Source organism: Ursus arctos, chromosome X, assembly GCF_023065955.2.
Source record: "Ursus arctos isolate Adak ecotype North America chromosome X, UrsArc2.0, whole genome shotgun sequence".
NCBI lineage: Eukaryota > Metazoa > Chordata > Mammalia > Carnivora > Ursidae > Ursus > Ursus arctos.
This window is the reverse complement of record NC_079873.1, coordinates 15,655,339-15,669,653: the sequence shown is the minus strand read 5'-3', so window position 1 is coordinate 15,669,653 and position 14,315 is coordinate 15,655,339. Positions and strand designations below refer to the sequence as shown.

Below are 14,315 nucleotides of genomic sequence, written 5' to 3'. Positions count from 1 at the left end.
ATAGTGGTCAAGTTTCATTCTTTTGCATGTAGCTGTCCAATTTTCCCAGCACCATTTATTGAAGAGACTGTCCTTTTCCCACCGGATGTTTTTTCCTGCTTTATCAAATATTAGTTGCCCAAAGAGCCGAGGGTCCATTTCTGGGTTCTCTATTCTGTTCCATTGGTCTATGTGTCTGTTTTTGTGCCAGTACCATGCTGTCTTTGTGATCACAGCTTTGTAGTACAGCTCGAAATCCGGCATTGTGATGCCTCCAGCTTTGTTTTTCCTTTTCAACAGTTCCTTGGAGATTCGGGGCCTTTTCTGTTTCCATACAAATTTAAGGACTATTTGTTCCAGTTCTTTGAAAAATATCCTTGGTATTTTGATCGGGATAGCATTGAAAGTGTAGATTGCTCTGGGTAGCATGGACATTTTCACTATGTTAATTCTTCCGATCCATGAGCATGGAATATGTTTCCATCTTTTTATGTCTTCCTCAGTGTCTTTCAAGAGTGATTTATAGTTTCTAGAATATAGGTCCTTTACGTCTCTGGTTAAGTTAATTCCAAGGTAACGTATGGTTTTTGGTGCTATTGTAAATGGGATGGATTCCCTAATTTCTCTTTCTTCGGTCTCGTTATTCATGTATAGAAATGCAACTGATTTCTGAGTATTGATTTTGTATCCCGCCACATTACTGAATTGCTCTATAACTTCTAATAGTTTGGGCGTGGATTCTTTTGGGTTTTCCATATAGAGTATCATGTCATCTGCGAAGAGAGACATTTTGACTTCTTCTCTGCCGATTTGGATACCTTTGATCCCTTTTTGTTGTCTGATTGCTGTTGCAAGGACTTCTAGTACTATGTTGAATAATAGTGGCGAGAGTGGGCATCCTTGTCGTGTTCCTGATCTTAAGGGAAAGGCTTCCAGCTTTTCCCCATTGAGAATGATATTTGCAGTAGGCTTTTCATAGATGGCTTTTATGAGATTGAGAAATGTACCCTCTATTCCTACACTCTGAAGGGTTTTAATCAGGAAAGGATGCTGTATTTTGTCAAATGCTTTTTTTTTTTTTTTTTTTTTTTTTTTGCCAGGGTGTTCTGTCTATTTCTGAGAGTGGAGTGTTGAGGTCCCCTACTATTAATGTATTTTTATTTATATGTCTCTTTATTCTGGTTAAGAGTTGGCTTGTGTATCTTGCTGCTCCCCTGTTGGGGGCATATATATTTATAATTGTCATATCCACTTGTTGAATACTTCCCTTAAGAATAATATAGTGCCCTTCTGCGTCTCTAACTATAGTCTGTAGTTTAAAATCCAATTTATCTGATATGAGAATTGCTACCCCAGCTTTCTTTTGAGGTCCATTTGCGTGAAAGATGGTACTCCATCCCCTTACTCTCAGTCTGAATGCATCTTTGGGTTCGAAATGAGTCTCTTGTAGACAGCAAATGGATGGGTCATTTCTTTTTATCCAATCTGCAACCCTGTGGCATTTATGGGAGCGTTTAAACCATTTACATTGACACTAAGAACTGAGAGATAGAATTTTAATGATGCCATGTTGCCAGTAAAGTCTTTGTTTGTATCGGTTGTGACTTTCTGTTCTGTATCACTCTTGGGGCCTTTTTACCTTTATAGAACCCCCCTTAATATCTCCTGTAGGGCTGGTTTCGTGGTTACGAAATTGGTTAATGACTGGCGATTCTGGAATGTCTTTATTTCTCCATCAATTCTGAATGACAGCCTTGCTGGATAAAGGATCCTTGGCTGCATGTTTTTCTCTGAAAGAGCTTTAAAAATGCCCCCCCCAGGGGCGCCTGGGTGGCACAGCGGTTAAGCGTCTGCCTTCGGCTCAGGGTGTGATCCCGGCGTTGTGGGATCGAGCCCCACATCAGGCTCCTCTGCTATGAGCCTGCTTCTTCCTCTCCCACTCCCCCTGCTTGTGTTCCCTCTCTCGCTGGCTGTCTCTATCTCTGTCAAATAAATAAATAAAATCTTTAAAAAAAAATTAAAAAAATAAATAAAAATGCCCCCCCAACCCTTTCTCTCATTCCAGGTCTGTGTAGACAGGTCTGACGTAATTCTGATGCTTTTGCCTTGGTACGTGAGAAATTTCTTTGCCCTGGCCGCTTTCAATACTGTATCCTTGCATCTAATATTTGCGAATTGCACTATGATGTGACGTGGCGTAGGTTTGTCGTGGTTGAACTTGGGAGGGGTCCTCTCTGCCTCTTGGACACGAATGTTTGTTTCCCTCGCTAGATTAGGGAAGTTTTCGGCTACAATTTGTTCAAATATCTCTTCTAGACCTCCGTTTTTCTCCACCCCCTCGGGGATGCCGATGATTCTGACATTGGATCGTTTCATTGAGTCAGTGATCTCCCGTAACCTACATTCGTGGGCGTGGATTTTTTTAAGACCAGCTTCTATTTTCGTTTTTCTGTCCTTAGGGATTCTCTATTCTCAGTAACCTTTTCGTTAATAGTTTTTTCAATTCTACTCATCATTTTGACCATCGTTACTCTGAATTCCATTTCTGATACTTTGGTTACATCCATATCCATTATTTCTGTGGCAGAGGCCACAGACTCATTGTCTTTTCTTTGCTGGGGGGGGTTCTCCTTCTTGTCATTCTGATGAGGAGAGGTTGCGGGGTTGTCGAGAGCCCAAATTATTGACTGGGTCCCAGGCCGTGCCCCTTGTTTTATAGGGATCTTAGAGATGTGGGCTTCTTCTTTAAAGATTTTATTTATTTATCTGAGAGAGGGAGACAGACAGTCAGCAAGAACGGGAACAGAAGCAGGGGAGTGAGAGAGGAAGAAGCAGGCTCCCAGCGGAGGAGCCCGATGAGGGACTCCTTTCCGGAACGCCGGGATCACGCCCTAAGCCGGAGACGGGCGCTCAATGACTGCGCCACCCAGGCGCCCCGGGTTGTGGGCTTCTTGATTTTTCAGCCTGCCTTCTGTGTTCTGGGGTAGGGGCCTGCCGCACCAATACTCAGGCAACCCTGTTTGGGTAGAGTCTCCGCATCCCCTGCGAGGGGGAATGGGGATGGGCACTCCCTGAGCCGGTATTTCCAGGCTTTTGTTCTCTGGCGGTTTGCTGTGCCTCTTCTGAGAGTCAGAGCAGCAGCGGCCGAATTTCAGCCTCTGTCACAGAACAGAGGGATTGCGGCCCGTTCTCTACTAATGTTCTGGCCACTTTAACTCTGTTTCTGTTGGTGCTGCTCAACCCTGCAGCGTCCCAGGATGTGCGCCCCACACCCGGCGTCCCAGCCCTCACGTCCAGGGCCGGCGCGTCTCTGTCCTTTGTGTTTCTAACGCCGCCAGCCGCCCCGCGCGCGCTCCCGGAGCTCCCGGTCTCAGTCTGGATCCAGTGAGCGCACCGGGATTCCGGGGTTCCGCGAGATGCCTGGTGGCGCGCGCACCCGGCTCCCGGTCTCAGTCTGCTGTTTTGCGGGTGCCGACTGCGAGCCCGCCCGCTCTCCCGTGCAAGTGGCTACCGCTTCCCAGCGCCCGAACACGGCGGCTCCCTCCCCCTTCCGTTTATCTTCCGATATCTGTGCACGGATTCACGGCTCCCCGCTTCGTACCTCAATACTCAGCGCTGGAGATGTTCATTTGTAGAGATCCAGATGCATCTTCCTGCGACTCAGGCTGACTCCGTGGTTGTTTAGGCTGGTCTGGTACCTATCCAGCTCGACTCGGGGGACCGGCTGAAAAAGGGGTCCCCTACTCCTCCGCCATCTTAACTCCTCAGGAGCCAGTTTAAAGGAGCTCCCACTATCTTGATGAGGACATGGAATACTCGCAAGGTTCAGTGGGGTGGGGTCCGGAGCTGACGACCAAGAAAGAATTCTTGAGGAGTCTTTGGTGCAAAATTGGTGGTTTATTAAAGCACGGGGACAGGACCCGTGGGCAGAAAGAGCTGCTGCTCACTGTGCCCATTTCTTACTGACTACCCAGTCCTTCCAGACCACGTTGACCACCAGCTTCACTTAACGGCAAATAGAAACCAGACATCAAGCCTTCATCTTAGGACATAAGAAGTGTGTCCCAGAAGGGCACCTGGGTGGCTCAGTCGGTTAAGTGTCCAGTTTTGATTTTGGCTCAGGTCATGATCTCAGCGTCCTGAGATCGAGCCCTCCATTGGGCTCTGTGCTCAGTGCGGAGTCTGCTTGGGTTTCTCTCTCTCTCCTTCTCCCTCTGTCCCTCCGCTTGCTCGCGTGCTCGCTCTCTTTCTCTCTCTCTAATAAATAAAATCTTTAAAAAAAATAAAAGAAATATGCCCTAGAGGGAGCCACAAGCTGCTATGAGTCTCCAGTTGTTAGGGCTTTGGCTTTTGTATCATCCAAAATGTAGCAGTTACAGTTAAGGTCCAGCGCAGCTCATAGCCTGCCCTCCTTTTGCCTTTTGCTACTGTCTGAGTGCTTTAGAAGTAGTCCCAACACACTGCACTTTTTAATAGTTGGTGTCTACTACTCTTTTTCTTAGTCCTACCGTTCTGGATGCTACTTCTATGTCTTTGTATTGTAGCTACATTGACATGGGCTTTTCCATTCTGGCTACTGTCAGTGCCTATAAGTAAGGCATAAATAGGCTTTTTATAGGTTTGTGTTTGAACAAGACCCAGCTCTACACATATGGCATGAAATTAGGTACATACCCTACTTTTAGCACCCTACTTAACTGTTGAGTTCCACACACTCCAACCTTTACGGAAAGGAATGAGGCATTGCAGTTCTCTGTTTTCTGCCAAGGTCTGAAGTAAGGTACTTAAGGCTTTCCTGGCCTGTGGGCTGTCCCAGTAGTATTGTGCTACTCTGAAACCCCATTCCATGTGTATAAACTGGTGAATTAGACCTAATCATTTCACCTCATCCTTTATGCCCTAAAGAAAAGAGATGAAGTCTTGTAGTCTTCAGTTTTTCCAGTCTTGCGTACGTCCCCGTTCCCTTAGATTAGGGACACTTGTGCTCAAATAGAGTTACAGAGTATGAGGTACCATTTATATCACTTTTCATCTCAAGCTTCCGTATTGGAGGGAACTTTGAAGGTCCTGTCCCGGAGAGAAGCTATAGTCTGACCTGTATCTGTGCACTGGTCTGGCTTTTTGCCCTAATAGTGAGTTCATTCTTTTTATTGTTATTAGATCACCACCTAGATTAAGTAAGGATTCATGACCAATTAATTTATCTAGGTGCCCTGGAGCTGCTTGAGCCTGAAAGTAGATGTGAACCTACACGTGCCTCATTGTCCACCAGGAAGGTTTAGACTGATCTTGTCTGGACTGCTCACTCCCTGACCGTGTTGAAATGCCGGGGCTGATCATTCATGGTTTGAAAGTCTGGTGACGCTCATCTGTATTATGATCGGGTTACTGTGCCATCAGACATGTGCTTCCTCTCTCCAACACCAAACAGCCTCAGGGAGGGGTGGGGGAGATCCTAGATGTGCTCCTAATATGTCTTCTTGTCCTACTTAACAAGAGCAATTGTGGCTCCCCAGCTGCTTACAAAGGGGCAGGATTCCCAAGCAGTATTAAGAAGTACAGAACTGAAATTCTTCTCCTAATTGATTGGCACTTGTCATTATTAATTGCATTCTGGCACCCAGATTCCCTTTTACTGTGTCACCTTTCTCTTGAATTCTGTGCTTGGGCTAGAAGATGAGGGGATGGGAAGAATGTCTGTTACCACCTGGAATAAGGCTGGTCTTTTATTCACATTCACAAGTGACCCCCTTAAATATCCTCTGCTCATCACAAAGTTTTCAGAAACTCTTTCGAGGGTCTGAATATGTACCAGAGTAGGACAAAGAACGCAGTAAAAATTCGTGAAGCCATCTCTCAGAACATTGCCTCTGAAAAAATACTAGCAGTTGTGTGTTCAGTCAGGGAGACCTGGAGTTCCTTAGCATCATAGATTCTCTAGCGGTCCTCAGGGTGCCTGTCAGCAAGGTCCCTACCAGAGCTCTGCCCATGGATACAAAGGGGAGAAAGGAGAGAGCATAAAGACACTGCAAGAAGGAAGTTAAAGACTGGAATCTGTGGCACTTGGGCTTGAAAAAAACCCTTGAAAGTCGTGGAGTACGTAGAATGGGAACCAAGATCAGGTGACTGACAAGAATCTGTGACACACCTGCTCTGTCCCTGGAGCTGAAGTGTGCCAGGGTGGCATCATCACCTTCAGACGTTTCTGACCTCTGGAGCCTCCAGTTTTACTCTCTACCTCTCTGACTTCTTTGTCTTATTGGGTGGTTTCTCTTCTTCAGTGCATCCTTTAAAAAATACAAGCATTCTCTAGCATTATATTCTTTCTTCTCTTTATTCCTTCTACTTGCTTTGATTGCCTTCACCTCTTCCCGAGGTCCTAGCCATTTCCTGTGGTGATGTCTTCAGCCCTGACCATTCTCCAGAGCTCCGGGTTTCTAGCTGCCTCCAAGATACCCTCACATGGCTGTCCTGAAGGCACCTCAAATTCAGCTTGCTCAAAATCAGACTTTCACCGATACAAACTATAGCATGGGTGACCCTTAAAAACATGATGCTAAGTGACAGAAGTCAGTCACAAAGACCCCATATTGTATGATTCCATCTATATGAGATACTCAGAATAAATGAAGCCATAGAGACAGGAAGTAGATTAACGGCAGCCAGAGACTGGGGAGTTAGGGGAAAATAGGGGCGTGTGTGTGCCTGCTAACAGGTATAGGGATCCTTTGTGGCTGAGAAAATACTCTAAAACCAATTGTAGTGACTGATGGTTGCACACCTCTGTGAATATACTAAAAAACTATTGAATTGTATGCTTTAAATGGCTGAGCTGTATGGTGTGTGAATTAGATCTCAGTAACACTGTTAAAAATAAAATCAAACTCGCTCTCCTCCCCAGACCGCTGATTTCTCCTTGCAGCCAGCCAGCCAATCTAGAAACTTCTCCTACTAATCCTCCTAGTTCTCCGTCCAACTTCAGCCAGTGCAAGTCCTCTATCACTCATTACTTCACTCATCTCATTCATTTTAATGGCTGCATATTATTCCATTCTGTGCTCACATACCCTGAAATTTTGAAAAATTATTTACCTCCTTGCACACTTTTAGGTCAGTATCTAGTAGTTTTTTTGTCGTAAGTTTAAATTGTTTTAAGGGATATATATAATTTCTGGCATATAAATAATGAGAGTGTTAACTAAAACTTACATCATTCTTTGGAAGCTCTTCAGTGGAACCTCACACCACAGAAATTTGATGATTTAACATCATTCATTTTCTAAAATATGCAGACAACCTCTTTTAACGTAAGAAGTTTTGTATCGTTCCCTTTTTTGCCTTGAATTTGGATTTCTTTCTGTTTCCCCCATAGACTTTTATCTTGGGAAGTCTTTCATTGATCACCAAATCAAAGTTGACATATAATGTTAATAGATTTCTGTGACTTTTAGGTGTTAAATATTTCCTCTGCATTCAGTTAACATTATAGTTGATCAAAGTGGCATAAATATATTACAGGTTTTGATAAGTATTGATTAGACAAAAGTTATATTGGAATTGCATTTCTCTTTTAAATTAGTTCATGTATTCACATATAAATGTTATTTATTGCTAGTAGAATAGTGTTCTAAGTATCCATTCTATTTTTTCTTTTTATAGATGTAAGTCCTGAGAAACCTTGTCTATATGATTATATAGATGAGAATGAAAGGACTTTATTGTAGCAATGCCACTTGGTTCTTTGGACTCACTCTGAATTATAGGCCAAAAAAACCCTTAGTGATCTGTCATCAAAAACTATTTTGAATGTTCTTTTACTGACAGCTTGATTTTGTCGTCCTTCAATTTTATTAAACAAAAGCAAAGAATCAGAAGCCATGTGGCTTGCAGAAGTTTGCTACTTATTACTAGCTGCTAGAGCAGGTTCATTTTCTTGACACCATTGCCAATATTTCCAATTGCCCTGTTTTGGGGAATCCCCGGGTAATGCAAAGTAGTGAAATTCAGGATGAGAAGGTGTATCTTTCTCATATAAAATGGGAGGTGAGGGACCAGCCCTAACCAGTTGTGCAGACAGGTTAATTTTGGAAAGTGAATGCTGGGAATTTGAAGATCTAGATATTACTTCTTTCCAAACGATCTGTCCCCACATGCTCCTTGGAAAGTCTTCATATGTCCCTAATGGTAGGCATACCCGTTTGATAATTGCTGACTTACTTAACCAAGCCTCTGCTGATGACTTCGGGATAGCTTACAGGTTTTCTTCATTTTTGGTAACACCACTGGGCACACTGACATTTTGGTACCTTGCCATAGTCTGCCTTTTACTCATTTATACTCTGATCAGAAGTACATGAAAGAGCCTGTTTACTGCACCATAGCTAGTACTCCATGTTATCAGTCTTTATTATCCATTGTCAACCTAATAGCAGAAAATAGTTTTCATTTACCTTTCTTTGGTTATTAATGATGTGAGCATATTTTTATGTGTCTATTGGCCAATTGCATGCCTTCTCTTAATTTTCTTATTTCTGTGCTTTGCCAGTATTTCTGTTGAGGGATAGTACTTTTTCTTATTTATTTGTAAGAGCTCTTGATTTACTGAGAGTATTAACCTATCATACATTTTGCTGGTATTTATTTTATGTTTGCCAGTTGTTTGTGGTGGCTTTTACATTATAAAACTTGTGAATGTTCATGAGTCTATTTGAGTTGGTCCTGTATGGCTTCTAAATTTCATATCATACTTATCCTTATAAAAATTCCTTACAATGTTTTCTTTAAGTGGTTCTATGGTTAATTTTTTAAACGTATACATATTTATTCCTTTTAGAATTCATTTTTATGATACAATGTGAGGTTAGAATCTAATTTTTTCCCCAATGGATCATCAGTTTTTTAACAGTATTTACTGAATAATTTGTCCTTTCCCCACTGATTGAAAATGCCACCTTTAGCGTAGGCTACATTTTTATGTATTCCTGATCTGTCTTTGGAATCTTTGGAGCCTCTCACTTGTTTCCTTGCCTGCTGTGATTTGCTTATTCTGTCCATTCACTACTAGCACAGTTATTGTCCCAAAACACAGATTGACTCATGTCACTCTTATGCAAACCCCTTCCAAGGATTCTGTTGCCTACAAGTGAAGAGACTGGACTTTTTCACCAGCTCCAGTCCTAATAAGCTGCCTTTGTAAGCACAGTTCTTCATGGACCCTCTGCTTTTTGGAGCATAACAGAAATTTTCATGTACCTGTATCTTTGCTCCTGCTGTTCTCTTGCCTAGAAATAGCCTCTTGATCCTCATCATTTTCTTATTAAACCCTGCTTTCCTTTTAAGACCCACTATAAAGCCTTACCAAAGCCCCTTCTTTAGCTCTTGTTTCATTTGGTTTCTAACTGTTGCTGTTTACCTTCCTGTTTCTCCAAATAGATCATCAGCTCCTTGAGGTTAGAGGGTATCTCATTAGTCTTCATATCTTCCCCTTTTTGCCTTTCATATAGTCCGTCTTCAGAAAATGCCTGTTGAATAGAATCAAGCCTAATCATATATACATACACCCGCTCTCACACATTCATTTATAGCTCTAAAATGTTAGTGAATAGTAGCCATTGTGTTGGGGTCCCCAAGACCAGCCCCAGTTCTGGTGATTTGCTAGGAGCACTCGGGACACTGAGCATATGGTGGCACTCACAGCTGTGACGTATTAGAGTGGAAGCTGCACAGCACACCTGCAGAAGGAATTGGCACACGGGCGAAGTCCAGAGGACACCAGGTGCAAGTTTCCAAGAGTCCTCTCCCAGTGGAGTCACACAGGACGTGTTTAATTCCCCCAGCAACGAGCTGTGATAACACATGTGAAATGTTGCCAACCAGGAAAGCTCGTTAGAGACTCGGTGGCCAGGGTTTTATTGAGGGTTGGTCACGTAGGCACCCCCTGCCAGTTACGTACCCGAATTCCAGACCCTGAAGGAAAGCAGGTGTTCAGCATAGACCACAGTGTTTGCACAGTTTAGATACTCATCAATGGTGGGGATCCTCCCAAAATCTAAGTCCCTGGCTGTTAACCAGGGGCCAACCTTGGAAGCAAGGCTTTCAAAGGATAGCAGTCAGGTGTGCTATATTAACTCACCTGTACAACCATAGTTTTGAAGAGCTTAATTTCACAGATGGCAAATGTCTAAAGAGACGGAAAAATCACTATGTTAGGAATGGCCAGGGAAAGTATGCTAAGTACTTTGATTTTTACTCTCCTCTTACAGAGGAGGTAAACTGAGTCATAGAGAAGAGCAGGGCATAGAAAGGACTACAGCTGAAGATCTGTATTTGGTGGTAGAACGTAGAGAGTTGGGTAAAGATAGGAGTGTGCAGTTTATAGAAGGCCTCAAAAGCCAGGTAGAATATCGAGGACGTGATATAGTAGTAGAACATCTTTCTAGACTGAGGAGAAAGTGCTGTTGAGAATGATTATGTGGTGCGCAGTGGGTACGCAGATTCTGGGGAAGAGATGAGATGCAGGAAGACCCACAAGGGAGCATTTGCAGTGATACTAAATGTCAGCTTAAGAAAACATAGACCATCCTGGTGCTCGTATATCTAGTTCACATTCTGCTTAAAATAGGTTTTCAAATAATTGGAAGAATGGAGGGATCAAGCTGAGAGATGGTGTGGAAGAAGCTATGTCAAGGGTGAATGTGATTCAGAATAATTGTACATTTGTGAAAACAAGGTATTTTAGTTGAAAAATTTTTATGAATTATTATAGTCAGAGTTTCCTTTTAAAGCTGTTAGTAGGCAACAGATATTTTATTTGAAGGTCAATGTATATGGTTTTTTATATTATATAACAAAGGAATGGGACACAATGAAGTCTACTTCTATTTAGAGGAATGATGTTGACTATACACACACACACACACACACATATGTATTTTGAACATTTCACTAATTAACCAAAATTGAAAGAAGAATAAGAATTTTCTATCAGCACTGCTTTTGTTTGGAATTAAATGTTTCCATACTAATGTAAATGCCAAAAAATAAATCAACTTTTAAATTTCTTTCAGTTTTAATAATGTAAGATCCTAGTAAAAGGTAAGGATATATGTATTAATAAATATTTTTAATGTCCCAGAAAAACATGCCATTTACCATTTTTGCTCTTTTATTGGTTGCATGGTATTCTGTCCAGTTTGTGGTTGATAATTTAATATTTTGCATAGCATCACAGTATAGAATCCATGTTTCATTACCCTCTTCAATCACAGTTTTATTGTTGTGAATTCTTTTCCTGTGTTTACGGAAGCCTTACATCTTTTTTATGTTGTAGGTAACCATCCAAAAGCAAGAATGCTTCCCCCACTCCCCAGTAGCTTTCTCTGTCAGCCAAGCTAGAAGAGTCCATGTCATTTTAAAATTAAAGATACCATATGATGACAAAGATCAAATACCAGTTTGAGATTGTGTGTGTGTCACACCAGGCTCCGTGCTTGAGGGGCTAACTTTTAAGAGTCCTGATTTTTTTTTTTAAATCCCCAATGAAACTCACCCAAATAGCAGAATGCCTTTTCATCAATTTACTAATACCAGCGTGCTGAGTGTCATATATTTTCTTTGTCCTACTGACTTAACCATTTGATATCTGCTTTGATGTGTTCTGTTGTTACTTTACGTCTTTGGGGTTCCACATACCTTTGTGGGGGTCTTGGCTGCAAGTGGTACTACATAAATTAAAATATCTTGAAAATTGCAATGGGAAAAAACTCTAACTCAGATGTTATAACTGACTCTTCTTTTGAAGTCTGTATTTCTTTTGTTTTCTCTCAATAGGAATACGCAAACGTTGCCCCAGCAATCTAATCTGGAATTATTACATATGGAAACGACACTACAGGATGATATTTGGGAGCATCTCTTTTTGTCAGGAGTTAGAATTGGCACTAAAGCACTAATACTGTAACTTTCTTGATAAAATAACTTTATTTTTCTGTAGTGGAATGCTGCAACTTTTTTACACTTAATTGCTTTTAAATTACAGTATTCAATTTAAAAGTTGTATTAACTACAGTTTCTTTTGCAAAAAGTCTCAAAAGGGCATTATTTGTTGATGCATTTTTCTCCGAGCATGGTTTCATATAGAACTTAACTGAGTTATATCCAGACGTTTATATGTTGAAAGTTTTGCTTATGTAATAAAAACAAAAGTATCTGAATTGTATAGTGTCTGTACATGAAAGAACTTGAAACAGTGGCCTTATGGTAGCAAATTTTATACCAGATTTTTCTTTCTTTCTGATGACAGTTTGGCTTATAACTTGAAATTTTCTTAAGTTTCTGAAGATCAAGGCCTATATAATTTATACATTTCATATTATGATAAACAAAGGCACAAGAAAAGGTGCTTCACAATTTCCATCAGGTAGTTATGAGTGCACTGAATTTTTAGTAATTGGTTCATTCAGTTTTTTCCACCACTATTTGCTCTTTCCAATTTCAAAATGCTATTGTGGAAAATATGTAAAGATTTTGTAATTTATATTCCATCTTACTTTCCCTCAGGGCAAGCTTGTGCATATCATATTTTTAAAGGCTTTTTAAAAATCTGACAGACAAAATCTCGTATTTGGAAATTGTACTTTACTACTACAGCATTATACATTTTGCAAGCACATATTATAAAGTGTTTATTTTCAGTTCAGTTGTGTTGAGTACCTACTAGCGTAAGATAAAATTGATGGGGTTTTAACTGATATTTTAGGTCCTAGTACCTTATTTCTTTTTGTTTTCTTTGTTCTGCTTAATAGTACATATACATTCCCAATTAAACTTTTGTGAAAGTTTATTTGTAATAAAATAAAATACTGTTGCTCCTTCTGCTTGAAGTTACTTGCCAGTTTGTGAGAACATTATTTTAATTTCATACAAAGGCAGAACTTTTAAAATCAAAATCTGGTAAGAACTTGATTTCTCATGACTGGATTATGAAAAATCTCACTACAAATATTTAATTTTTTTTACCTATCTTTGTAAGATAGGGCAGCCATTCCTTATTGGGTCAGTAGTAAGTGAGGGCAAGAGTACTTGGATTAAAACTGGCTAATAAATTTAGGTAGACAGCCTGTCTTAATGCTGTGTACCATCTCTGTAAGTCAGGTTTTCCAAGCATATTTAACATTCCACTTACAGCAAGAAAGAAATACATGTGTGCAGTAGTATGACAACTTTATATTGTGTGAGCTACTCATAACATCTGCCTTAAATTTCAAAAGAATTAATTTATTCTCATATTCTGGGGGACACTTATGAGCCTTGAATATTTATTTGGTTAACACATATTTATTGCACAGATTCTGTGCTAAAATTACAGCAGTGAAAAAGAGAACAAGACACATGCAGCCTGCCTTTATGGTCCGAACAGTCTGATAAGGAAACCGGACATTGAACATGGAAATGTAACTTGGTATACAGCATTAATTCTCTGACTGTATTTATCATAGCATAGCACATAAGGCTAAGACAGTTGACTCGATATTAATCATTCCACAACTGACTTCCTATTTAGGCATATAGGAATATGCTTCTGACATTGTCTCAATATGCAATGCATGTTATTTACAAAATACCTGTTGGTAACATGGGTGTATTCAGAAAATATTGAGTGCATTAGATTTAAAGCCTAAAAAGAAAGGCTTGCTTTATAATTAAGAGTATAAAATAAGGACAGGGACCATGTCTGTCTTGTTCACCATAGTATCCCCAACTCCCAACATCCTACTTGACACACAGTAAGAAATCATTAAATACTAGCTTAATGGATGAGTAGCAAGTAGAGTATGTTTATTAAGAACTAAATAACTAATTTGCATGTGGAGGCTGAACAGAAGGTTATCTTATCCATAGCATTTTTATTGACTGAGAATTCAAATTCTCTAATGCATAAGACTATGGAAGTTTTGATAAGTCACATACCATTGCCTTCTCCTCTTCCTCCCTTGTATAGTAGGCTCTTCCCCAGCACTGGGGAGACAAAGAGAACAATATGACAGCGTCCCTCCTCTGAGGAACCTCATAAACTGCTGGGGAAGAGATTTACAAAAACAAAAAATCCAATATTGAGTGTTAAGTACTCTACTGGACATATATATACGTAAGTTGAGGAGAAAAAGTTGGCATGCCTGGTTGCATATCTCCTGGTCACATTTTCTTTCTTACTGGTTTCACAAACCTCAAAAGGCACTATTCTGTTGATGGTTTTGCTGGTTTTATAATGTGATGGTTTGGGAGAAACTGGCTGAAGTGTACATGGGATCTCTCTGTATTATTTCTAATAGGTGTGT

The 14,315-nt window shown here is 40.6% G+C and overlaps 1 protein-coding gene across 9 annotated transcripts in view; it reads left to right on the top strand.

Moving 5' to 3' along the window:
- The window catches only part of BCLAF3 (BCLAF1 and THRAP3 family member 3), a 61,523-nt gene extending 48,671 nt beyond the window's left edge, over window positions 1–12,852 (top strand). For all 9 annotated transcript variants that reach the window (XM_044377547.3, XM_026480214.4, XM_048213577.2 and 6 more), the window contains one exon: window positions 11,809–12,852. In XM_044377547.3, the coding sequence (XP_044233482.1) occupies window positions 11,809–11,838 (30 nt within the window). In that variant the 3' untranslated portion in view covers window positions 11,839–12,852. The remainder of the gene's footprint in view (window positions 1–11,808) is intronic.
- The last annotated feature ends 1,463 nt before the right edge of the window (window positions 12,853–14,315 follow it).